This window comes from Amblyomma mixtum, chromosome 3, assembly GCF_055824585.1.
Source record: "Amblyomma mixtum isolate Tamu chromosome 3, ASM5582458v1, whole genome shotgun sequence".
Taxonomy (NCBI): Eukaryota; Metazoa; Arthropoda; class Arachnida; order Ixodida; family Ixodidae; genus Amblyomma; species Amblyomma mixtum.
In genome coordinates, this window is record NC_143014.1 from 260,106,844 (window position 1) to 260,134,102 (window position 27,259).

The 27,259-nt window shown below is 49.1% G+C and overlaps 1 protein-coding gene across 2 annotated transcripts in view; it reads left to right on the forward strand.

Annotated features, from left to right (window-relative positions):
- The first annotated feature begins 1,028 nt into the window (after positions 1-1,028).
- Positions 1,029-27,259, forward strand: part of LOC149354560 (aurora kinase C-like) — an 85,071-nt gene continuing 58,840 nt past the window's right edge. The window contains exons 1-5 of one of the 2 annotated variants that reach the window (XM_089583424.1): positions 1,462-1,477; positions 2,001-2,124; positions 7,556-7,916; positions 24,290-24,367; positions 27,117-27,194. In XM_089583424.1, the coding sequence (XP_089439550.1) occupies positions 7,717-7,916; positions 24,290-24,367; positions 27,117-27,194 (356 nt within the window). In that variant the 5' untranslated portion in view covers positions 1,462-1,477; positions 2,001-2,124; positions 7,556-7,716. Of the gene's footprint in view, positions 1,478-2,000; positions 2,125-7,555; positions 7,917-24,289; positions 24,368-27,116; positions 27,195-27,259 lie in introns of both variants that reach the window. The other variant, XM_089583425.1, reaches the window with a different exon arrangement.

Sequence of the window (27,259 nt, forward strand, 5' to 3'; positions counted from 1 at the left end):
TCATTTCCCGCCCCGTGTGCAGCGAGCGTCTATGGCTTGTGTTCTTTCGCGGGAAAGTGTCCTTTCGCAGGGTTTGGTTTCCCGTTTTGTGAGGGACTTTCTGCAGGACGGACTGCGTGACGTTGTCTTTCATTGATTCATGTACCGCCGTCAGCACGTTTAGCACGAACCATAGCCTCCTAATTTCCCGCACCTGGCCATCGGCGCCAAGGTCAACGGATGCCGAGCGTCCCACTTTTCGTCAAGGATGTGAGCGCCGCTTCTCGGCGTTCGGCGAAAGTAGGTGTGCGGCGATGAATGTGGCGCTCGCCACGAGGGGGCGCTCGCATAGGATACCTAAAACTGAACCTGGGGCCCGATTCTCATGGATTCTCGATATCATGGAGGAAGGAAAAAAAATCTTCCTGCCTCCAAGCCCGATATTCACAATCGCCTGTCAACGCCATATTGTTTCTCTGATTGGCTCTCAGAGGTGTAAATCACCAGCAACGTGTGTGTCAATCAGGGTCAGTTACAGACGCACTTTTCGCGTTGACGCCAAATTGACGTGGCAGTGAAAATGTATTTTTTTGCAGCGCTATTCTGGGCGCTCGGCTAGTTAATATATGTGATTGTGAAGGGAAACGAAGCGACAGGTGGCACGTATGAGAACACTTGCGCTCGACTTGCTAATTTGGAAAAAATACCTGCATACTGGAAATGACCGCTTCCTAAAATCTGATTGGCTGGAACCATGTCACGTGAAGCACACGATGTGCACACATTATGGAGCGATGTCATAAATATGTTTTATAAATGGCTGCAATTCGCCGCTATAATTTCGCCTGCCGCATGGTACCCGAATCATGCAAATGAGTTAATGAAACGCTCATTTACACGACGTTAGGTCGCCGTAGTTTAGCAGGTATTTATTTCAAGCCAAAGCTAAGCTTCGTTAACAGTCGCATGGGGCGCTAGCTGCTCCCCCGTTGCAAACCCTACGCTTGCAGTGCGAAACCATTAGTCTGTGCGGTTCCTTCAGCGCGGAAATGGCGGCGCCGGCGTTGCGTTTGTTGCTTGTATTTATTCGTCGTTTGTTAAATACTATAACTGGGAAAGGTGAGCGACTTTCAAGATCACCACGATGCTTCGGGTTGTCTCTGACTAGACAGCTCGTCTGCGCAATCACCTGACGTGGCGTATGGTGTGGTGGCTATGCAAGGATGCACTGCGGCGAGAAGCAGTACCGAACTGTCGATCTCTGAGGTGCGATCGCCAGCAGTGAACGTCGCCGAACGTATGGGCTTCGCGCGCGATGAGTGGATGACACGACAGGTATTCGCGCGGCCCAGCAGCGGACTCCAGGAATGTGCCGGGCTTCTCGACGAGACATCTGTGTGCATTAGCGCACTATCTCATGACAGCGGTGTCAACAAGACAGCGTAACGTCTGCCGGAAAAGGTACATACAACGCGACAACGCCTCCAACATCATTGAGGTAAGGAAAACGAAAGCTGCAGCGGTGAAGTTTGTGTAGCGTCATTCTAATTTATTTTTGCACGCAGGCTGGAAATGAATTTAAAGCGAGCACAGTAGTATGTGCAAGATGCGTGCTGTCAATTCTAAATTTGTATTCGGCATTTCGCGTTGCTTTTTGCATCATACCATGTTTCACTTTTTCCACACACAGCCTAGCATGCTAGTACGTTGGTCGATTTCTTTGTTTTTGTTGTCGATGAATGTGAAAGGCAGCACAGATGAAATCAGCTGCAAGGAGTCGTTTCCTTAAGTGTGCGAAAAATTCCGTGAAAGCTTAAAAGAACACTATAACCAAGCTAAAACATTATTAATGAAGCACGCAAAGGTGATTTCGCTATTAAAGCTGAAATTTTCATAACCATGTTGCATCATCAGTTACACAGCAGTCACGTGGAAATGACCGCAGGAGGGTGCAAAAAAATTATTTCTGTAAGGGCATGCAGAAAACAAATATATATGACTGTTGTACATTTTATTTACAGGCGTGCTGTTCCTGCCGGTGAAGGTTCCAGCACACGTGAAGTCTGTGCGGGATCCATTCATGACCCATTTGTGTGCAATCTCTCTTCATTCTCCTGTACTGCCCGCATGGAAATCGACCAACTGGTGAGCACGTGCTTAGCGTGTTGTGGCAGGCATGAAGGGATAACGAGTTTACCTGGAATAAGGTTGCATGCAGGTAGTGATATCTCATTGCATTTATATATAGTTTATTGAGCAAGGAAGGACGGTGTAAATAATGTAAATTAATCATGCCTGTAGTTTTCAGATGACAGTGGAGATAGGTGTGGGTGACATGCAGTGCTGTTCTGTGGCATTGAATTTCTCTTTTTGACCACAATGTAACGGTAGCCTCATTTCGATCGCTGCAAAATGCAAAAGCATGCATAGCAGCAGAAAATAGGAACACTCGCCAAAAAGAAAAAAAACGAAAAACAAATTGACGTTTCGGGGCCCGTACGGGTCCCTTGTTCACAATGAAGCGGATGGGCGAAGGTGGCTACTTATGTACGGTGCTGGTGGCGTAATGAGCATGCGTATATCTCAGGAAGATTACCCCGCGTTCGGTTTAAAACATGTGGTGTGATTTGGATGTGATGCGATTCTAAAAGTAGGCGGGAAGATAAATACTTCTCCCTCGCGATGACTGAGGCATTGTCCCAATCGATGTTATGTGATGCAGCTTGATGGTGTTCAGCCAAGGCATTTTCTTTCGTGTGGCTTTTGGTGGCCTCATTTTGATGTTGTTTCATGCGCCTAATGAAATTGCCTGATTCGCCGATGTATGAAGCGTTGCAGTCCTTGCAGGGAATCTTGTATACCACTCCGAGAAATCTGTTCCGTTCAACCGGGTCTTTCACTCTGACAAGTTTTTGCTTTAGTTTACTTGGTGGCACGTGAGCGATATGGACGTTGTAGTCCTTGAAGACCCTGGCTAAGGCCTCGCTGGCTCCTGGAGCGTAGGGATGCTTGCCCGCTTACTTTTTTCGGTGGCCGTTGTTTCGAGGTTTTGACGTGAACAGCGGCGTTCTGCGGTACTTATCATACTTTGAGGGTACCCGTTGTTGGAACGGTCCTTCCTCACGATTTTTAGTTCGGATCTGAGTTTCTTCGGGCTTGAGCAAAGGTGGAAAGCGCGGCCGAAAAGTGCGGATGCAACGGAGCGTTTATGCGCCACAGGGTGTGTCGAATGAAAACTCAAGTACCGACCAGTGTGAGTGGGCTTGCGGTACACGCACGTTGCGAACCCATTGCTTGTTCTTTGCACAAGTACGTCCAGGAAGGGAATGGCGCCATTCTGTTCTTCTTCTTTGGTGAATTGTATTGTCGGCTGAAAGGAGTTCAGGTGTTCGAGGAAACGGCTTGCATCCTGTCGGCGAATCACACAGAAACAGTCATCGACGTAACGGAGAAACAGTTTAGGGGGTGGATGAAATGAAGCAAGTGGTTCTGCTTCAATGCATTCTAGAGCGATGTTTGCATACGACGGAGACGGAAGCACCCATGGCTGTACCAAACAGTTGTTTGTAGTGTTGCTTCCTGCAGACTAAATACGTGTTGCGCACGCAGAATTCAAGCAGACGACAAAGGTCAACAACCTCAAAAGGAGTACGTGAAGGGAGCGAGGCGTCATTTTCTAGAAGGCGATTGCAGGACGAAACTGCGAAGTCTACCGGGACTGACGTGAACATTGACTTCACGTCAAAAGAGACTAGAACATCCTCGTCGTCTACAGTGACGTCCTTAAGCTTCTTGACAAAGCGGGAGGTGTCCTGTACATACGTCGTTGATCTTCCAACCAGAGGGCGAAGCACTTGATGCAGGTAGCCGGAGAGCGCGTGTAAAGGAGAGCGCGCAAAGTCTAGGATAGGGCGTAGTGGTATGTTCGATTTGTGCACCTTAGGAAGGCCGTAGATAGCAGGTGCCGAGCCGTTGTGGCACAGGAGCCGAAAATAGAGGTGCTTGCTTTCTGGTGGGACGAACTTGAAGACGTCGGAAAGTAGTCTCTGAAGTTCTGTCTCTACCTTCTTTGTGGGATCACGGTTCACTTTTTCATACGTCGCCTCGTCCTGCAGAAGCATAGTCATTTTGAGGATGTAGTCCGATTGATTGAGAACGACGATTGAATTCCCCTTGTCTGCAGGCAGGATGACAATGTTGTCGTTCTCTTGGAGTTTTTTCAAGGCCTGCAACTCAGGGGAAGTCAATGTTTCTGTTTTCTTCCCGCAACGCTTCGAAAGGACTGCGATGGCACGGAAACGAGTTTCTTCTCGCTTACCAGGGTCAACCTTGCGGACTGCTTGCTGCACAGCGCAGGCCATTCTTCCCCCGTTTGGCTGGGCCCAGGTGTTGAAATTAAGGCCCCGGCTTAGGAGGCTCCATTCCGCCGGGTCAAGGCGGTGGGAAGATAGGTCGTGTATCCCAAATGCACCAAGAGAAACGACGCTGTTGTCCAGCAACGAACAAAACTTTGCTTCTTGAGCTCGGCTTCTTTCTTGATGGGACATGGCAGCAGCGCTATTGGCGTGAAGCAGGACACTGGGAAAGTCGCTGTCGAGAGAATCGCCCAGCATGCGTTGCGCGCAGAAAACCTCATTTTCCAGGCGCTTGATGGCACATCTGGTATCCATTATACGGGCTTGAAGTAGACGCTTCTCGGCTTGCGCAATCACTTGCCGTCCAAAAGGCGTGCAAACCCGAAGTGGCAGTCTAAGGGACTTGGGAATAAGGCCCAACTGCCATCAAGCGCCTGGAAAATGATGTTTTCTTCGCGCAACGCATGCTGGGCGATTCTCTCGACAGCGACTTTCCCAGTGTCCTGCTTCACGCCAATAGCGCTGCTGCCATGTCCCATCAAGAAAGAAGCCGAGCTCAAGAAGCCAAGTTTTGTTCGTTGCTGGACAACAGCGTCGTTTCTCTTGGTGCATTTGGGATACACGACCTATCTTCCTACCGCCTTGACCCGGCAGAATGGAGCCTTCTAAGCCGGCGTCTTAATTTCAACACCGGGGCCCAGCCAAACGGGGGAAGAATGGCCTGTGCTGTGCAGCAAGCAGTCCGCAAGGTTGACCCTGGTAAGCGAGAAGAACCTCGTTGCCGGGCCATCGAGGTCCTTTCGAAGCGTTGCGGGAAGAAAACAGAAACATTGACTTCCCCTGAGTTGCAGGCCTTGAAAAGACTCCAAGAGAACGACAACATTGTCATCCTGCCTGCAGACAAGGGGAATTCAACCGTCGTTCTCAATCAATCGGACTACATCCTCAAAATGACTACGCTTCTGCAGGACGAGGCGACGTATGAAAAAGTGAACCGTGATCCCACAAAGAAGGTAGAGACAGAACTTCAGAGACTACTTTCCGACGTCTTCAAGTTCGTCCCACCAGAAAGCAAGCACCTCTATTTTCGGCTCCTGTGCCACAACGGCTCGGCACCTGCTATCTACGGCCTTCCTAAGGTGCACAAATCGAACATACCACTACGCCCTATCCTAGACTTTGCGCGCTCTCCTTTACACGCGCTCTCCGGCTACCTGCATCAAGTGCTTCGCCCTCTGGTTGGAAGATCAACGACGTATGTACAGGACTCCTCCCGCTTTGTCAAGAAGCTTAAGGACGTCACTGTAGACGACGAGGATGTTCTAGTCTCTTTTGACGTGAAGTCAATGTTCACGTCAGTCCCGGTAGACTTTGCAGTTTCGTCCTGCAATCGCCTTCTAGAAAATGACTCCTCGCTCCCTTCACGTACTCCTTTTGAGGTTGTTGACCTTTGTCGTCTGCTTGAATTCTGCTTGCGCGACACGTATTTTGTCTTCAGGAAGCAAGACTACAAACAACTGTTTGGTACAGCCATCGGTGCTTCCGTCTCCGTCGTATGCAAACATCGCTCTAGAACTCATTGAAGCAGAACCACTTGCTTCATTTCATCCACCCCCTAAACTGTTTCTCCGTTATGTCGATGACTGTTTCTGTGTGATTCGCCAACAGGATGTAAGCCGTTTCCTTGAACACCTGAACTCCTTTCAGCCGACAATACAATTCACCAAAGAAGAAGAACAGAATGGCGCCATTCCCTTCCTGGACGTACTTGTGCAAAGAACAAGCAATGGGTTCGCAACGTGCGTGTACCGCAAGCCCACTCACACTGGTCGGTACTTGAGTTTTCATTCGACACACCCTGTGGCGCATAAACGCTCCGTTGCATCCGCACTTTTCGGCCGCGCTTTCCACCTTTGCTCAAGCCCGAAGAAACTCAGATCCGAACTAAAAATCGTGAGGAAGGACCGTTCCAACAACGGGTACCCTCAAAGTATGATAAGTACCGCAGAACGCCGCTGTTCACGTCAAAACCTCGAAACAACGGCCACCGAAAAAAGTAAGCGGGCAAGCATCCCTACGCTCCAGGAGCCAGCGAGGCCTTAGCCAGGGTCTTCAAGGACTACAACGTCCATATCGCTCACGTGCCACCAAGTAAACTAAAGCAAAAACTTGTCAGAGTGAAAGACCCGGTTGAACGGAACAGATTTCTCGGAGTGGTATACAAGATTCCCTGCAAGGACTGCAACGCTTCATACATCGGCGAATCAGGCAATTTCATTAGGCGCATGAAACAACATCAAAATGAGGCCACCAAAAGCCACACGAAAGAAAATGCCTTGGCTGAACACCATCAAGCTGCATCACATAACATCGATTGGGACAATTCCTCAGTCATCGCGACGGAGAAGTATTTATCTTCCCGCCTACTTTTAGAATCGCTAAAACAGATGCTTGGGCAAGTTGGTAACTCATTTTCACCGGAACAGCGCGCACTAAGACACCGACACGAAGGGAGACACGACACACACGAGCGCTGTGTGTGTCGCTCGTGCACAAATCGCGCTCGTGTGTGTCGTGTCTCCCTTCGTGTCCGTGTCTTAGTGCGCGCTGTTCCGGTGAAAATTTAGAATCGCATCACATCCAAACGACACCACATGTTTTAAACCGAATGCGGGGTGATCTTCCTGAGATATACGCATGCTCATTACGCCACCTGCACCGTACATAAGTCGCCACCTTCGCCCATCCGCTTCATTGTGAGCAAGGGACCCGTACGGGCCCCGAAACGTTAGATTTCCTTTTTTCTTCTTTTTGGCGAGTGTTGCTATTTTCTGCTGCTATGTTCCCTCCTCGCCAGACGGTTTTCCGTAAAACCCTCGAAAAGCATGCATGTGGTAAAGAACTCAAGGTAGCCGTAACTTGTGCCCTTCCCTGCAGTGTATTGTGTAGTGGTTTTCTTATAAAAAGACTAATAATTATTTGTACCCATCAGTTTGGGAAATCTGCCATCAAGTACCGGTAGCTATATGGAAACAGTTCGTTTTGATACTAATCATTGGTTTTGCAGTGAGCATATTTTGCATTCGTACCTAAATCTAGACTGAAGTTGAATTTGCAGCTTCAGTGATTTCATATATTTGGAAACGTAATGTGTAGCTTGTTGGGAGATTACAGTGCACAGCCTTGATTAACGTGCAGGTAATGGTGTGCATCTTATGCAGACGTGGCGGACCACTCTCACCATGGGGTCTCATGTGCTCAGGAGCCATGATGCCAGATTCATCTTCGCTCACCTCTTGGCTAGACTGGGTACCTAGCTGGGTGGCCATACCGGGCTCCTGAACTATTACATGAGGTATCTGCAAAGGTGTCATGGTACGGCATGGTCAAGATTTCTCTTCGAAGATCAGGACAGCTCTCATTGTCCAACACAACATATTCATCCACACTCAGCTGCAGGACCATGACACCACTGTCAAGTGGTGGTATTAGCAGGAGCACCAACATCTACAACAAAGAGGAGGACACAGCACCATTTGGATTCTACCTGACAGACAGGAAGTGTATGATCAGCTGCGTATGGTAATCGCACTCACTGCCATGGTTTTCACGTGCAGCTATGCCACAAGTAATCAGTGTACATTTGCTCTGCTTCAAGTTTGATAGCATACTTCTAGGAAGCTGATGAAGTCGTCGTTTTGGTGTTCGTCTTTAAACAGGAGCATATTTTTGGTTTTCAGTTTATTGGTGGTATGTGTGGCAGTAGAGATCAGTTTTCTCTGGTGCTGCAGTATTTCATGAGGCAGGAAGTGTCCAAGTGCTTTTTGCCTACCGTCTGCCAACTTGCTGAGTGTGTGCTTCAACACATGTTTTGTTGATTGTGGAGAAATGCCGTTCCTTGGTGTGGTGCCTTCTTATGTGTTCTGCTTGTACACAATGCTCATTTTGTACACAACACAAAAGAAGGCACCAAAATATTTCCTTATAGCACCAGAGTGTTGACTGGACATGCTTTCACCAGTGCTTTTCTGTTTGCTTTGATGTTTGTAGCAGTCCACAACATGCTGAACATATACAGCGTGGGCACTGTGTCTGTAGTCATTTACAACATCTCTTCTTCACGGTGTAACACATCTTGTGTGGCACTGTTTGTGTGATAAGATCGCAACATGCTTTGCCTCATGGCATTTGGTTGCCTCTGTGTGCTTGCTTTTGACTGCTTCTTCCACATGCTGCATGTAATTATTCAGCAACAAACTATTTTTCTTGAGGAAAAGGTCAGGCAGTTTGTTTCATGGTCATTATCTTCCATATGAAAATGCAAGGCTTGGGCAGAGTTTTGACAGGCTACCCATTCCCAGCTTTTCTAGTCGAAGGGGGTACAGCTGACAGAAACTTACAAATTCTACATTAATTCAGCTGGAGATAACTGGAGGTATAATTTTTTCAGCTGGGCATAATTTCTGTGCCAATAGTTAAGCTGCAAAAGACATTTTTCAGATGGAATTGAATGGTTTCTAGCTGGAAGGGTATGATTTCCACCTCAATAGTCTTGAAATGGAATCTTTTTTTTTCACCTGGGCTGTCAACCTTGTACGCATGCAACACAAGATCACTGCCCGCCTGTGAGCTTAGTGGCACTGTGTTAGATCGCACTTTGACTGACTCAGTGATTTGTATTTTGCTCCGTGGAAGTTGGTGATGCTGTTTGGTGGTTTTGAGGAAAATTGCAGACTGCTTGCTTTGCACTCTTAGTGTGACTGGGCCACCAATGATGCCATTTTTCAGTTTAACAAAGGTGATTTTTGGCTTGTCCACTTTGACGTCTATGTATGGCAGCTCTGTCAAAACAGAAATTCATGTTTTGTGTGCGAGCGATACTGGTTTAATGTTGCACTAGGTAATGAATTGAAATATACCAGCATGCATGAAGGACAGTGATGAAATGAAATCATTTCACCAATATTTCCTTCCACAAAGTGTTGACTGCGGGCAAAAAACACACCTCGCTCTTCTTAGGCGTAGAAACTTGTCTTGCTCCAAAAAAAGAAAAAAATTTGCCTGTTACTGTGATGCGCACAGGCTTTCTGTACCTTTTTTCTACAGTTGCACATCTGGTCAAGTTGCTTCTTAACACTACTGCCGTTGCCACGTGCTGTGCATCACTGGTGATATTCTCTAGTAGTATGACAAAGAAATATTTTTATTCTGACAGTACAAAGAAGAAAGCCTGACTTGCTTTGCTTTGATACTTCTGCTTGACCTTGAAAAAAAAATTGCCAACACAGGAGTAGAAAAAAGTAATTTTTCAAGGGGCCTAATATTTATGCATTTTGCAAGCTTTTCTATTTATATTCGAGATGAATTGTTTGTGTTATTCATAAATTTTACCACTTGCCGCTTGGAAATTCAGCATCATACTTGCTCACCATGTTCCACACTGCCTTAATCATGCTAAAAAAATCAGCTTATCTTCCATGTGTACACACCACCATTCATCTTTTTTTCTTGTTTATATGTTGGCTGCTGACCGAAAGGCGCGGGTTCGATCCCGGCCGCGGTGGTCGGATTTTGGTGGAGGCGAAATGCTAGAGGCGCGTGTACTGTGCGAAGTCCAGGTGGTCGAAATTTCCGGAGCCCTTCACTATGGCGTCTCACATAGTCTGAGTCACTTTGGGACGTTAAAACCCCCTAAACCAGTCTTGTTCATAAGCCAAGGACTGCAATTGCATTTGTGCCGATGCAGTTTGCCAGTATAATCTTGTGCACTTAAAGCATTCACTGAAAAAATGTATGAGGTGTGATGATCCGCCCTTCCCGTAATACTGCTGTGCTTGTGTTGTCTAAAATTCTCTTTCTGCTGTCTATGCTTTTTGCTATGTGTTAACGTTATTTCACTCCGCCTTTACCAGTTTTTGGTACTTAAGTCCCCCATCAAGGACCATTTGAGGCATCATTAAACAAATGAATAAATAAATTACAGTTGAAATGGGCTAAGTGACTGCAGTTACTTATGAACATGGAGAAATTCCTTTGTGCTGGTTGTGCTTTTAAAACAAGGAAACCATTATGGATGGATGCATATCAGCTTTAGTAATAGGCACAGTGCTTTATGTCATCATTGGTACCGACATTAGATAGTGATATTTTTTACATGCTGTGACCAAAGGCAAAGATAAACGATGTGCAATCTACTGTCATGTCTAGGGCTTGCACGTCTTAAGGGAGCACTCGGACACGCTGGCTGACAGCCGAGAGGCAAAAAGCCCTTATGTTTATTTCTGCCTTCTTTATGTACCGACGTGCAGTGATAAGACATGTACTATCGCGCTCAATATGAGTTGCAACGCTCGTTCCATGGTGTGCCTCCTCCAAACAGTGGCTCGGAATTCTGGGAGAAACTTTTTCCTGAGCGGGGGTGCTGTTGTTTCCTGGAACAGCAGTTTATCCCAGAATTCCGAGCGACTGTTTGGAGGAGGCACACCACGGAACGAGCCCCGGTCGATGACCGCGCGTTGCAACTCATATTGAGCGCGATAGTACATGTGCTGCATTACCACGGTTGCACACAAGCATGCGCACACAAGTCAGAGTGACACCACATGTGGGAAGTTACCACTCCTTAAAAGCGACAGCTGAAGGCTTCACAAGCAAACAATTTTTATGCATTTTTATGCTTTTCGCACTCTGATTTACAGTGTTATTTGAGGGCTCTAATACAAAGTGGTGATGCAACCAGCTGACATAGTGTCGTGTCCGGTCGCTGTGTTGAATGTAGCGAAAGACGCACACGGTACTTTAAGACTTCGTTTATTTAAAGCCGATGAGGGTGCGACCAGCGTCGACCGAGGCAGGAGCCGAACTGGCCGCCCGAAGAAAGGAGGGAGTGGAGAAGCGTCCACGGGAGGGAGTGGCTTCCCAGAACAGGAGGAGGGTGCGGGGGCGCACCGTGGGGGGGGCATCTGGCGACAGCGTGCGACGAAGGGCAAGCGGTCGTTAGGAGGAGGATTGAGTGGTCGTTAGGAGGAGGATTGAGTGGTCGTTAGGAGGAGGATGCGAGTGGTCGTTAGGAGGAGGACGCGGGGGCGCACACACAAAAGCAATAAGGGGACACAACACTTCCTTCCCCCTTAGAAAGTTGCCTGGTATCGTGCAGGGGGTCGGCGCTCACGCGTGGAGGCGCGCTGGCTTTGTGCGCTCGGGGGAGAAACACTTGTAGGCTGGCTGTTCGCTGTGTCTCCTGGGTCTGTCCTGGGCGAAGTCTCTTCTTCCGGGAAGAGGTGCCAGGCTATATGGGAAAATGGTGCACGTGTTCTCTCCGCTGGCGGACAGCTCTCAGACGGCGTCGTAAATCTACGCAGCTGGTTGAGATGTCGGCGTGCTACTGTGCCATGTATGTTGACGAGCCAAGAGCGCAGGCCTATGCGTCTGACAATTGTAGCTTCCTCCCAGCGTGGCTTTTTCAGAAACTGTCGGGCGAGGACGCGCTGCCCCTCATTAAGCGTGCCGCAGCGCGGAATTGCTTTTTCTTCCCGGAACGTCTCTGCCTTTGGCTCGGGGAGGATGGCTGTGAGCTGGGTTCGCATTTCACGCTCGAACATCATTTTCGAGGGGGTCTCGCCTGTTGTGCTCTGAACCGTCGTGTGCTGCTTGAAGAGAAAGCGCGCAAGGCGGCGCTGCAGCGAGCCTGTCTGATCTCTTTCAAGGGCGCGTTTTAGCTCGGCTACGTAGCGCTCGGCTTGTCCGTTTGTCGCTGGGTGGTAGGGGGCCGATGTAACTGATGAGATCCCGTTGTCGCGATAAAACTTGAGGATCTCCGCAGACACAAACGGTGTTCCGTTGTCCGACACTACCTTGCGCGGCAGGCCGAACGTTGCAAATAGTGATCGGAGGTTGTCAATGACTGCTGCCGAAGTCGTCTGTCCCATTTGCCTTATCTCAAGCCACTTTGTGTAGGCATCTACGACCACAAGGAAAGTGCAGCCCTCAATTGGTCCTGCAAAATCAATGTGCAGTGTGTGCCATGGTGTGTCTGGCTTTTCCCATTCTGGGACAGGAGCTTTCGGCGGGGCGCTCCGGCTGCTCTGGCAAGGCTTGCATTCTCGCACCACTGTTTCGATGTCGTTGTCAATGCCAGGCCACCACATGTAGCTTCTGGCACACTTTTTCATTGCAACGATGCCCCGATGTCCGGCGTGGATGAGAGACATAGCTTGTGCGCGTAGTTCTCTCGGCATCACAACTCGGGACCCAAATATGATGCAGCCGCGATGGGTGCTCAACTCTGTAGCTCGCCTGCGGTAAGCGTCGAAGTTGTCCCCTTTGAGTTTATGCACGTTGCCTTGTTGAACAGCTGTGTAAACTAGCCGGAGAGCTGCGCACTTCTGCGTAGATGCTGCAACTGTGCCTGCTGTAAGCGGAGGTTCTGGCAGTGCTTCGAACATCAGAACGTCTCCTGGTGGAAATGGTTCGTCAACAGTTGCGTCTAGTGGCAGACGGCTTAGCGCATCGGCGTTTTGATGTTTACCAACCATGTTCTGGCTCGGCGTCTGGTGTATGCCGCATATCATCACGCCTAGTGGAGAAAACCAGTTTCTCCCTAGAAGGCTTGATCCTGTGCCCTTCACAACAAGCAGAGGTAGCGTATGGGTCTGGCCGTTGTAGTTAACCTGCACGTTGGCAGAGCCCAATAGTGGCAGATTCTGTCCTGACCACGTTCGCAGGTGCGTGTCGTCTTGTTGCAGGGCGGGTGCGTCAGATGGCCATGAAGTTCGGAACGTGTCCTCACTGATCAGAGTACAGGCTGCGCCGGAGTCCACCTCGAACTTAATCAGCTGGTGATGTACGCTTACTTCTGTAAAAATCTTCGGTCGCGTGCCGAGATTCATGGTGTTCAGGTCGTACAACACAGATGGTGTTGCTGATGTTGTTCCATGGAGATCAGATAGCGGCGTATTCTCTGAGGCGTTGACGCTGTGATTAGGCTGGGAAGGTGACTTTAACTTGGCAAGTCTCCGTTTCGTAATGCATGCTCTTTCGATATGCCCTCGCTTGTGGCAAAAATTACACGTGGCTGACTGGAATCGACATCCCTGGGGGTTGTGTTGGTCGTCACACCGCCAGCAGCGTTGTGCCTTTTTGACCGATTTTACAACAACAGAAGGCTTGCGCACCTGGTTGCTTGTCTGGTGTACCGGCTCGGTGTTCCGGCGAATCCCTCTCTGCTGGTGACCGGCGCTCTCCGCTCGAACGGTGATGTCGTAAGCTTTGCTGAATGTGAGGTCCTTCTCAGCGAACAGGCGCTGCTGCAGTGACTCGTCACTCAGTCCGCACACAAATCTGTCGCGTAACATCACGTCCAAGGGAAGCATGGTGGTGTTAGCAGAAGAAGCTGCGTCTCCCTCCTGCCCGGTAGCTGTTGTCGACAGCGTTCCAAAATTGCAGTCGGCAGCGAGCTTCTTGAGCGCGGCTACGTAGGCGCTCACAGTTTCTCCTCCCAGTTGATCTCGTCGTTGGAAGCGAGCCCGGCTGTAGACCTCGGATGGCCTTGGGTCGTAGTGCTTTTGCAGCGCTTTTACGATGTCGTCGTAAGACACTGCCGCTGGTGTGCTTGGCTGAATAAGGGCGCAGACAGTATCGTAGGTCTGCTCCCCGCACAGCGTCAGCAGGTTGGCCCTCTTCAAGGCTGGGTCTGTGATGTTGTTAGCTTCAAAGTAGAACTGAAGGCGTCCAACCCACGATGACCACGATGAGCCGTTGAATTCTGGTATCTGATTGGGAAACCCTCGCGTAGCCATGGCTTGTCAATAGCGTTGCGTAGCGCGGGTCGAATCCACTTTCTCGTCGCCACTGTCGTGTCCGGTCGCTGTGTTGAATGTAGCGAAAGACGCACACGGTACTTTAAGACTTCGTTTATTTAAAGCCGATGAGGGTGCGACCAGCGTCGACCGAGGCAGGAGCCGAACTGGCCGCCCGAAGAAAGGAGGGAGTGGAGAAGCGTCCACGGGAGGGAGTGGCTTCCCAGAACAGGAGGAGGGTGCGGGGGCGCACCGTGGGGGGGGCATCTGGCGACAGCGTGCGACGAAGGGCAAGCGGTCGTTAGGAGGAGGATTGAGTGGTCGTTAGGAGGAGGATGCGAGTGGTCGTTAGGAGGAGGACGCGGGGGCGCACACACAAAAGCAATAAGGGGACACAACACTTCCTTCCCCCTTAGAAAGTTGCCTGGTATCGTGCAGGGGGTCGGCGCTCACGCGTGGAGGCGCGCTGGCTTTGTGCGCTCGGGGGAGAAACACTTGTAGGCTGGCTGTTCGCTGTGTCTCCTGGGTCTGTCCTGGGCGAAGTCTCTTCTTCCGGGAAGAGGTGCCAGGCTATATGGGAAAATGGTGCACGTGTTCTCTCCGCTGGCGGACAGCTCTCAGACGGCGTCGTAAATCTACGCAGCTGGTTGAGATGTCGGCGTGCTACTGTGCCATGTATGTTGACGAGCCAAGAGCGCAGGCCTATGCGTCTGACAATTGTAGCTTCCTCCCAGCGTGGCTTTTTCAGAAACTGTCGGGCGAGGACGCGCTGCCCCTCATTAAGCGTGCCGCAGCGCGGAATTGCTTTTTCTTCCCGGAACGTCTCTGCCTTTGGCTCGGGGAGGATGGCTGTGAGCTGGGTTCGCATTTCACGCTCGAACATCATTTTCGAGGGGGTCTCGCCTGTTGTGCTCTGAACCGTCGTGTGCTGCTTGAAGAGAAAGCGCGCAAGGCGGCGCTGCAGCGAGCCTGTCTGATCTCTTTCAAGGGCGCGTTTTAGCTCGGCTACGTAGCGCTCGGCTTGTCCGTTTGTCGCTGGGTGGTAGGGGGCCGATGTAACTGATGAGATCCCGTTGTCGCGATAAAACTTGAGGATCTCCGCAGACACAAACGGTGTTCCGTTGTCCGACACTACCTTGCGCGGCAGGCCGAACGTTGCAAATAGTGATCGGAGGTTGTCAATGACTGCTGCCGAAGTCGTCTGTCCCATTTGCCTTATCTCAAGCCACTTTGTGTAGGCATCTACGACCACAAGGAAAGTGCAGCCCTCAATTGGTCCTGCAAAATCAATGTGCAGTGTGTGCCATGGTGTGTCTGGCTTTTCCCATTCTGGGACAGGAGCTTTCGGCGGGGCGCTCCGGCTGCTCTGGCAAGGCTTGCATTCTCGCACCACTGTTTCGATGTCGTTGTCAATGCCAGGCCACCACATGTAGCTTCTGGCACACTTTTTCATTGCAACGATGCCCCGATGTCCGGCGTGGATGAGAGACATAGCTTGTGCGCGTAGTTCTCTCGGCATCACAACTCGGGACCCAAATATGATGCAGCCGCGATGGGTGCTCAACTCTGTAGCTCGCCTGCGGTAAGCGTCGAAGTTGTCCCCTTTGAGTTTATGCACGTTGCCTTGTTGAACAGCTGTGTAAACTAGCCGGAGAGCTGCGCACTTCTGCGTAGATGCTGCAACTGTGCCTGCTGTAAGCGGAGGTTCTGGCAGTGCTTCGAACATCAGAACGTCTCCTGGTGGAAATGGTTCGTCAACAGTTGCGTCTAGTGGCAGACGGCTTAGCGCATCGGCGTTTTGATGTTTACCAACCATGTTCTGGCTCGGCGTCTGGTGTATGCCGCATATCATCACGCCTAGTGGAGAAAACCAGTTTCTCCCTAGAAGGCTTGATCCTGTGCCCTTCACAACAAGCAGAGGTAGCGTATGGGTCTGGCCGTTGTAGTTAACCTGCACGTTGGCAGAGCCCAATAGTGGCAGATTCTGTCCTGACCACGTTCGCAGGTGCGTGTCGTCTTGTTGCAGGGCGGGTGCGTCAGATGGCCATGAAGTTCGGAACGTGTCCTCACTGATCAGAGTACAGGCTGCGCCGGAGTCCACCTCGAACTTAATCAGCTGGTGATGTACGCTTACTTCTGTAAAAATCTTCGGTCGCGTGCCGAGATTCATGGTGTTCAGGTCGTACAACACAGATGGTGTTGCTGATGTTGTTTCATGGAGATCAGATAGCGGCGTATTCTCTGAGGCGTTGACGCTGTGATTAGGCTGGGAAGGTGACTTTAACTTGGCAAGTCTCCGTTTCGTAATGCATGCTCTTTCGATATGCCCTCGCTTGTGGCAAAAATTACACGTGGCTGACTGGAATCGACATCCCTGGGGGTTGTGTTGGTCGTCACACCGCCAGCAGCGTTGTGCCTTTTTGACCGATTTTACAACAACAGAAGGCTTGCGCACCTGGTTGCTTGTCTGGTGTACCGGCTCGGTGTTCCGGCGAATCCCTCTCTGCTGGTGACCGGCGCTCTCCGCTCGAACGGCGATGTCGTAAGCTTTGCTGAATGTGAGGTCCTTCTCAGCGAACAGGCGCTGCTGCAGTGACTCGTCACTCAGTCCGCACACAAATCTGTCGCGTAACATCACGTCCAAGGGAAGCATGGTGGTGTTAGCAGAAGAAGCTGCGTCTCCCTCCTGCCCGGTAGCTGTTGTCGACAGCGTTCCAAAATTGCAGTCGGCAGCGAGCTTCTTGAGCGCGGCTACGTAGGCGCTCACAGTTTCTCCTCCCAGTTGATCTCGTCGTTGGAAGCGAGCCCGGCTGTAGACCTCGGATGGCCTTGGGTCGTAGTGCTTTTGCAGCGCTTTTACGATGTCGTCGTAAGACACTGCCGCTGGTGTGCTTGGCTGAATAAGGGCGCAGACAGTATCGTAGGTCTGCTCCCCGCACAGCGTCAGCAGGTTGGCCCTCTTCAAGGATGGGTCTGTGATGTTGTTAGCTTCAAAGTAGAACTGAAGGCGTCCAACCCACGATGACCACGATGAGCCGTTGAATTCTGGTATCTGATTGGGAAACCCTCGCGTAGCCATGGCTTGTCAATAGCGTTGCGTAGCGCGGGTCGAATCCACTTTCTCGTCGCCACTGTCGTGTCCGGTCGCTGTGTTGAATGTAGCGAAAGACGCACACGGTACTTTAAGACTTCGTTTATTTAAAGCCGATGAGGGTGCGACCAGCGTCGACCGAGGCAGGAGCCGAACTGGCCGCCCGAAGAAAGGAGGGAGTGGAGAAGCGTCCACGGGAGGGAGTGGCTTCCCAGAACAGGAGGAGGGTGCGGGGGCGCACCGTGGGGGGGGCATCTGGCGACAGCGTGCGACGAAGGGCAAGCGGTCGTTAGGAGGAGGATTGAGTGGTCGTTAGGAGGAGGATGCGAGTGGTCGTTAGGAGGAGGACGCGGGGGCGCACACACAAAAGCAATAAGGGGACACAACACATAGTAAATTATTTGGCTTTTTAAGAAGACCATCAACTTGTACCCTGATAAGTTTCTCCGAGGAGGTTACCAAGCATTTACGATGTATTGTTGAACTGCTTGGTGTGTTTTGTGGTTGCAGGCGCGTGAACGGCTGCATGCTGCGCATTTGGTCAGAAAGCTATGTACCGTCGTGCCGGAATGAATCGTGAACACGCATATGGCGTAGTTTTCTACTTTGCAGTGAGCTATCCATTTAGAGGGAGCTTCTAAATGTGTACTTTGGTTGATCCTTTACTCGAAAACTTGCATCAGGCTAGTTGCATGCTACTGTTGAAAGCACGCAGATAAAATATTTAATTTTGTTCATCAGCCGCGTGTTCTCATTTCATTCCAACCTGACTACATATGTGGCTTGCCGTATTTTATGAATACTTGTTCTCATCTGAAATGCAGCTGGACATATTCTATACACAGCAGTCTTTTGTATACACTGGGCTTATTGCTTGCTATGCATTTTGTCTCGCTTGTCTTTTACATGATTTGGTGGACACTTTTTTCTGGGCTTTCACTGATGCCCTTAGCCCTTTATTTCATTGTTCATCCCTGAACCATTTTTTTCTTTTTTGCCCCACCAAAACGATGGCCATGAAAATATAACCTGCCTATCTGTGTCAGTCTCTCTTTTGTGCTTGTTTCTTTAGCTAAGCGACACATAGACTATCTAACATGGCCCATTGAGAATGCTATTTTTATGCTTATGCATGTGACATTCAGGATTCTGTTAACTGGGCTGTCGGTTCACCTCAAACCCAGAATCCGTCAACTTTAATGTGCAGCAAAGAGATGCCAGTAAAAGACACAAGCCACCACTGTGTTTGTTTTTCTTCAGCATTCTTTGGCCTAACTTCAACTCGGTCTTTTCCAAGTTTCTGATGCCTATTGATGCCTCACTTAATTTCTTTCCTTGAAAATCAGACTAGCCGTGAAATAGATGTATTTTGCTGGAGATGTTGATAAATTGCAACTCCAAGATTCTACGTATATTAAGTGGTACAAACAAATGGTAATGTTTAGCAATGCTCATTTTTGCTTGCTACTCTGGGAATCGGGGTATATCAACAAAACAGTTTGCAACTTAACGTCAGCTGGCCTGACGTCAGGTGGCGAAGTGGCCATTCGCGTGAGGTGAAACGTGGAGAAACAAGCTGGTTCCAAAGTGAACTGTTTCGTGGATATACCCCCTAGTCACTGTTACAATCACTCATACTGTACTACATTTTAATGATCAGCAAAAACAACTCTTAAGTGTTGCTTTAAAGTTGTACCCAAGAACATAGACATGTAAGCCTGTTGCATAATTAAATAGCTAAATATATAATTTCATTTTGTTCTGTGACATTGTAGCTCTCATAATGGAGATCCAGTTCTACAAATTCTACTTGAAATGATAGGGTTTGCTTCGGATAACCAGAAGTTATGGTCATTGTATTCTGTTTCCCTGATGATACGAAGTATTCTTTCCCAGCATAAGCCAGGAGACATCACTAGGTAAACCCTCCAAATTATTCCTTGCATTTCCTCTACCTGTAATCCAGTTTACTGGCTTCTAAATCTCGTGTCGACATTAATGAGGATGGCATGTGTAGAGTTTTAATGCAATACATACTAGGTGCCCACTTTGTTTTGCATGCACAGGGACATTTGAGGGATTTTGAGTAGCACAGATTATACGCCAGCTTGTTCTGTACATGTCGGCAGTGACTAGCCTTCGGCAGAACATCCCACACTTTTTTTCAACGCTGCATTCTTTCTTGTGCAACCGCAATGCGAGTTCAGGAAAGACTGCTCGAAGAGAACTGATGTCCCGCTAACACTGTGGAGAATAAAGCCATGCATTTTAGCCGAATGATGCACGTTGCGGCCCGTTTCCAGCCACAGGGTTCTAATTCTATTTTGGCTTTTATAATAGCCTGAAAAACGACAAAAATCAGTATTGTTGCATTGTCACTGTTCTCTGAAATGCAGAACTGCTTTAGTTACCACTGATTGTACATGTGCCAAATGGTTAGAAACGTCATAATTATTTCATGTGCATGGCACTCGTGATTGACAGCAGTGTGCTAAAAAGTGGATTTTTAATGCATGTACACTTCAGATATGCACAAACAGTATACATTTAATAGATACTCGTTTTTGCAATACGTTCAGTAGGCAGGGAGGAGACCTGTTTACATTTTACAGTGACAACTCCCATGCATTGCTTGGGAAACGCTGCAAGTACAATTATTTTTTTTCGCTGTCAGCAGTGTAAATCCATTGCAGTGTGCTAGTTTGAATTGCTGGCTAATAATTTAAAGTACGTAATCTTAGCGATTTGAAAAATGTGATTCTGTAATTATGATGGTTGTTAGCAGCTGGTACAATAGTCTTGCTTGTTACAGTAAATGTGTTTAGTGCGATGGAGACTATTCGATAAGAATCACGTAGTCGTTCAGAAACCGTTATTGCACGTTTCACGGAAGCGTAACTTTCAGTGGAGGCAGTGTAACTTCCAGTGAGTTTTCAAGCACAGTATCAAAATCAGTGATGGATACATAGCAGAAACATAGTGTGCCTCGCGCATCAGTCGCGATCACTGCAAAAAACGCCACAAATGCGACTACCTGCATACGGCCAAGCTCATTTCAGCATTCAGAAAAGACGTGTACGTAGTGAGCTTTCGCAGGGGCACAATTCTCTGACTTGACGGAAAAGCACTCGCTCTGATCACATTCACTATGCAGACACTTGGCACGTGCTGTGCAGCCTATGCACGCACAGCGAATTCACCATAAGCAGCTGTTACTCGCCACTGTCCATTATAATCCTTGCAGGTATTAGGAACGCTTCCGACGACCACAAATAGCTCCAAATATATGCTTCGTGACATCGCCAAGCACAGGTTTTCTGTCGGTTTGAAGACCGTTGGGCCACGAATATCAAGCATCCAACGGTGCGGCTTGTATAGGTCCTTAGAATCGACGCAGTTTAAGATTCATAGGGAAGTACCAGGATCCAACGAGGCGGCTTGCATAGGCCCTTGGTCTTGGAACCATTTGTTTACAACAGCGTGAAAGCACCGCAGCTGCCGTGGCAACACGTGAAGCAGCCATTTATGCTGTCGACGGAAGTGGCGTCATGCCATGTAATCGCACTCCTGGGCCACCCGGGCGTCGTCTGCTCGAGTGCGCCTGCGGGATGCGGTTTGGCAATACGAGGCCCGGTGGCCCATAGAGTTTCTTACTATTACCTAGAGGGAAAGCTGGCGGCGCTGCACTTCAGCCACCATGGACGCCCAAAGCATCATGGGGCGGTGAGCTACTTGTTGCGGCACAGTCGTAATTTTTTGGGAACACGGAGTGGCACTACTAAGACGTTTCATTCCGAAAACGCTGTTCGTGTGTGCACAGACGACTTTCGCGCGAACGCAGTGGGCAAAACCCATAGTAGTGGAAACGCGATGACACACGACGCCAATAAAAGGTTTCACTTTTCCGAAATGCCATTAAAAAACCTCTTATAGTATTTAAGCAACAACATCTTTTTTGAAAACATATTTACTTTTAAAAAGTTCGCCTGTTAATTATGAAATATTAGTTTTTATAGTGTTCACTACTTGGCCAATAGGAGAGCGAGTCGTCTCTTATTTTGGGCAAACTTTGCACTTAAATGCTTTTCTGCTCGTTTGTTGCAATCATTAGACAAGATATTGAATGTTAGGACGTTTTTAGTTATCAAACAGCTTTATTTTTCTATTATTTTTTGGCCAAAAGTTGCAGTTCCGCAACAAGTAGCTCACCGCCCCATGATGCTTTGAGCGCCCATGGTGGCTGAAGTGGTCTCGAGGGGTCGCCATGCAAACTCCCATAGACGGGCTGCCAGCTTTCCCTCTAGGTAATAGTAAGAAACTCTATGCGGTGGCCTAGCGCGCATAATTGGCGGGGACATGACGTCCCACATTTCGCATGCCCGGCTAACCTGAGGCTACCATGGTGACCATTATGATATCATAAACATGGCGGTAAACTTTGTCCAGGCACTATAGCCATAGTGCTTTGGCTTACATTGGGTGGTCACTACTCGGCTGACTGGTGGTCACTTGTGCTTGACGTCATAGCTATGATGGTGCCCACCATCGTGGACACCACCTTAGCTCAGTGACGTCAAATACTACACAAGTGGCACGTCTCCTTGCACATCAGCTGAACGTGCGAAACACTCGCAGAGTGCTGTTGTGCTTTCTGCCGTCTGTTAACCGAGGCCTCCGAGACCCTCGGTGATCTCTGAGGCTATTCCTACGAGCGGCCGACGCCAACGAGCGCAGTCAACACCTCTTCAGAACAGTGCAGTACCGCGCTTGATAGAATCAGCGGGAAACACGCGACCCATGAGCCTGCTCGTGAGATACTGCGATTAATTATGGGGGCGCAGGTTTGTAAGACACCACACCAAGGCGTTATTCTTGCCGGTTTCGATGCATACGCCTTTAGAGCTTCAGCTAGAGTAACTTCCGAAAATATCAGCAGGTGATTCTCAATTCACTAAGCGCCTCACATTGTCGCTTTATTGATATCCTTTAACCTGCACATACGTTGGCAAAAAAGTACGATGCTATAAAGTGCAGGCATGCCGGATGAACAGCATATGCCGTTCGCTGCAAGAGCTAAGGCAGAACTTGCAAGACTAAAATATTGACAAACCTTTAATTTCCTCGTAACGGAAGGCACATGGCTCGCCCGCCGGTAGCTGCGTGACTGCAGGGCGAATAAATGCATTGCAGCTGCTATAATATTCAACATTTCGTTAAAATATGCCCACTTGTAATGCTTCGTCCGTTTTTCCTCATCGTTGATGCTGCATCAAACGAGCGTGAACAGCGTCGTCTGCTAGCGCGCGCTGCACGATGGGATTGCACGGCGCTCCACCGTCGGTCTCCACGGTGGCGCGGTGGCGCGCACGCGTGTCGTGCTCGTCCCAGCCGAATGTACGGCACTGCACGAGTGGCATCCAGCCGAGCGCGGGGCACCGCACGAGTGCGTAGAAAACTTCACGCGTGCCGTCAGCCGAGGACACCATTAGACTACAATGCTACGAGAATTTGGTCACATGATCGGCCACATGATCAAAGACGGAACAGGGCAAGAAAAGTCCGAACGTGGGTAGCAAGAGCTAACGCTCTTAAAATATGCACGAAAGGTAGAAAGCGTGGCTTGGACTGATGCCAGCGCCAAGAAGCGTTGGCCACTGTTGCCGGTATGTTTGCGGCAAATGACGATAGGTGGAGTGCACCTCAGTAGGTTTGTCTTTCGCTTGCATCAGACAGGCGAAGAGAGTGTGCAGACCAGTTTCGCCAGTCAGCGTTTTGCTCGTGGCTGCGGTCTCACGCGCACCCAGAAAAAAACGTCGCGGTTTGCTTATCTCGGCGAAGCGACATGGCGTGGAACAGCTAGCGCGTTTTTCGAGTTGGACCTGAAAGCTGCCGCTTGAGAGAAATAGAGATCAGGGAAAGGAGAGAAAATGTGGGTTTGTGGCGTTTGTAATGGTTGTACAACAGAAAAAATATTCAAATCTAGTGGTATAGTTGTTCAGGTTCTCCTTAATTTCGTAATGCTCTGACAGCGCCCAATGGAGTGTTCTCGCCGGTTAGAGTCCGGCATCCTTCTTAGTTCATGCTGTTCTGGAGACGCAGTGTGTGTAGGAATTAACCCCTTACGCTGTGACGTCATACCCTTAAGGTGGAGCTTAAGTGTCTCCTCCAATTTTAATCCCAGTTTTGCCGGGCACCAGACAGCAGCTAAATCTGGTGAACTAGTAAATTTGTTAAATCGTTAACGGTTTACCTACTACAGCTAGGTGCCTGGTTGCAATTTGAGGTTAATAGTCGACCGTTAGTAACAGCCATATCACAATTTAGACTTTTGAAAACGCGATTACTTTAGGCACTGTGGCTTAAGAAATTTTAGCGTTTGCGCGCGCATTTAAAATATCTCCTGTCAATAGATTGGAGCCGCAAAAAGTTTGCTTCTAACACGCGTTGCGGGGATCTGGTCGCATCCACAGAGACCCTAAAGCTGTGGGCAGGCCCTGAGTTTCACTTACCTTCAAGAAATTCAGAACCCTTGGGATGCACAACGAGCCCCACAGCGTGTCCCAAAGCAAACACCTTTACGCTCCTAACTCTCGATGAAGGCCGCAACTTGCAGAGGCAAATTTATGGGTCAGCTTGCAGGGGTTGCTTATTTTCCCTAAGCATCTCTTGACCTTCCTCGTAAAAGTGGAAAGGGTGGGATGCAGGGGCGGATTTTGGGGAATTTGCTAGGGTCAGTGGGAAGGGGGGGGGGGGGAGCTATTAAAGACAGGCGGTTCTTGGACTTTCCTAGTTTTAAAAATAAGGTATTTCATGGCTTTCCTGTAGAAAATTTCTTGCTGAGAGGGGCTGCCACCTCTCTTCGTTAAATCCACCACTCTGCAAAATGTGGGTTTTCCGAGCTAAGATTACTCGCTTCAGGGTAATGATAGGCTGCATCCCTCCCCTTAAATCCGCCCCTGGTCCATTACGCCACAGCGTGTGCATGTGCATTACAAATCTGATGTCTGCCTGTTTACTCATTGGCCTGCATCATAACAATTCAGCGCTTTGCGCGGCGCTTGTCCCAGGATTGACGTCAAAAGGCCAGGTCAGCAAAAGAAAAGCTTGAACCCGGCCGAGGAATCAAGGCCCGCAGGAGCTGCCAGGTAATCGTATGGGCTCGGGCACTCAGTCTTTTCCATGCGTTTGAGTTGTGTCCTCAATTATTTTCTTCTTTGACGCCTCTGCGATTTATAAAATAATGCTCACTTCTCAGTGCGTGCTAAGACATATGAACGATGGTGTCTGTGCCCATTTCCGTAGAATTGCCAAACCGGATATCGGCGGCCACAGGCACTTGTCCAATCAAAGATTGTACTCCGGCAAGTTTCAGGCACAATAACATGGCTATGTTCTGGTTTCCCGTGACGGCCTTCCGTAACTATGATCCTCGTTTTTGTACACCGGCTGGCCTTGCTGAATGGCAGGCTGCGCTCGGCTCCTCAGCGTGAGGTGGCTGGATCAAATTCCCAGCCGCGGCTGCCGGATTTTAATGGAGACGAAAGGCAAAAGACGTAAATGTGCTGTGTCATGTAAACATAGATTATAATAACGAACCTTGGTCGAAGTTAATCAGGAGCCCTCCACTAAAGGGCAAATTTTTCTCTAGGCTCTCTCTCTCTGTCACTCATTTAATCGCGACAGGCTGCTCGGGAAGCGCAAACTGTGTCCTACCAATACCAGCACCAGCCATTGAAGGGCAATGGCGCATAGGTTGACCGCTGCACCAGTCCGCCAGGATTGGTAGGAAGATATATAAATTCGGAGAATGAGCAGTTCCGCATATACAGGCATTAACCCATTACCACTACCCGAACAACTGCCATCCGTAAAAACTGGATGAGAACGCCGGAGCTGAGGGGAAAATCGAACTGCTAGCGGAGCTTATTCGCATTTGGCCCAACTATGCAAACTGACAATTGTTTTTATGCTTCCCCGCTTGCACCTATGTACATAGGAGACCCATTATGGCAGCGGACTGCCACTGCGCTTTGTTCCAGGCTTGGACACACTTACGGGTTAGCGTACATGGTCATTAAACTTACCACGCGATCATAAATTGGCGGAATTATTATTGCTTCTTAGAAATCTGATTTGCCTATGACACTGCCTTGCTGAGTAACTCAACGGACGAACTGCAAAGCATGATCGTGGGTCTAGATGTGTAACGCAGAACTGTGCTTCCCGCGATTTATGTAATTCAATCTAAAGAAATGTTCCACGGTCTCGGAAGGGATCTACAGTTTGCAATAGGCAGTAAAGAACTGGAAGTGGTAAAGGAATACATCTAATTAGGGCGGTAGTGGATCCGGGTCGCGAATGTGAAGCAACCTGGGCAATAAGAATATGGTGTGGTACATTTGGCAGCCGCTGTCAAGAGATGCATTGAAGATTAGCAATATCCGTCAAGAGGAAAGTATATAACAGCGATATCTTGCGGGTATTCACCTGTGGGGCAGAACATGGGGGCTAACTAAAAGGGTTGAACTTAAAGGGTCTCAGAAAGAGGTTCTCAGTAATGTTGCGATGTGTCTAGGATGTTAAAGGGCGCCGCTGCGCAGATATCCTGCTGGTGGTGGATGCGATCTCACGGGTGCCCAGAAAACACGTCGCGGTTTGCTTATCTCGGTAAACCAACATGGCATGGGACAGCCCACGTGCCTTTAGAGTTGGGTCTCGGAGCTTCCGCTTGAAAGAAATAGTGATAATGTTAAGCAGAAGAAATGTGGGTTTGTGGCGTTTCTAAAGGTTGGACAACTAATTAGTGTGCAAATTTTGCGCTATAGTTGTTCACGTTCTTGATTTTCGTAACGCTCTGTAAGCGCCCATCGGAGTGTTCTCGCCGGTGAGAGTCCGGCTTCCTGCTTTTTTGATGCTGCTCTGGAGACGCAGTGTGTGAAGGAATTATCACCTTACGCTGTGGCGTTATACCCTTAAGGCCGAGCTCAAGTGCCTCCTTCAATTTTAATACCAGTGTTGGCGGACATCAGACAGCAGCTAAATCCAAGTAACTAGTAAACTCGTTAAGGATTTTTTTTACCTATTGCTGTTAGGTGCCTTGTTGCAATTATAAGTTATTAGTCGACAGTTAGTAAAAGTCAGATTAATATTTAGAATTTTGGAAACACGAGTAGCTTAGGCGATCTGGCTTCAGAAATTTTGTCTTTTGCGTGCGCTTTTAAAACATCTCGTGTCAAAAGTTTGGAGCCCCAAAAGGTTTGCTTCTAAGACGCGTTGCGTGCTCCTTGTAGCATCCGCAGAGATCCTAACGATGGGGGCATTACCTGAGTTCCACTAACCTTCAAGAAATTCAGAACCCTTGACATGCATATCGAGCCGCGGAGCGTGTCCGAAAAGCAAACTCCTTTGTGCTCTGAGCAATTGACGAAGGATGTAACTTACAGAGGGAGATGCATGGGCCACCTTGCAGGGGTTGCTTATTTGCACCAAGCATTTCTTGACCTTCCTCGTAAAAGTGGAAGGGGTGGAATGCAGGGGCGGATTTTGGGGAATTTGCTAGGGTCAGTAGGAAGGGGGGGGGGAGCTATTAAAGACGTGCGTTTCTTGGACTTTCCTAGTTAAAAAAATAAGGTATTTCATGGCGTTTGTGTAGAAAATTTCTTGCTGAGAGGGGCTGCCACCTCCGTTCGTTAAATCCACCACTCTGAAAAATGTGGGTTTTCCGAGCTAAGATTACTTGCTTCAGGGTAATGATAGGCTGCATCCCTCCCCTTAAATCTGCCCCTGGTCCATTACGCCACAGCGTGTGCATGTGCATTACAAATCTGATGTCTGTCTGTTTACTCATTGGCCTGCATCATAACAATTCGGCGCTTTGTGCTGCGCTTGTCCCAGGATTGACGTCAACAGGCCAGGTCAGCAGACCAACGCCTTGAACCTGGCCGAGGAGTCAAGGACCGCAGGAGCTGCCAGGTAATCGTATGGGCTCGGGTACTCAGTCTTTTCCATGCGTTTGAGTTGTGTCCGCCATTATTTTC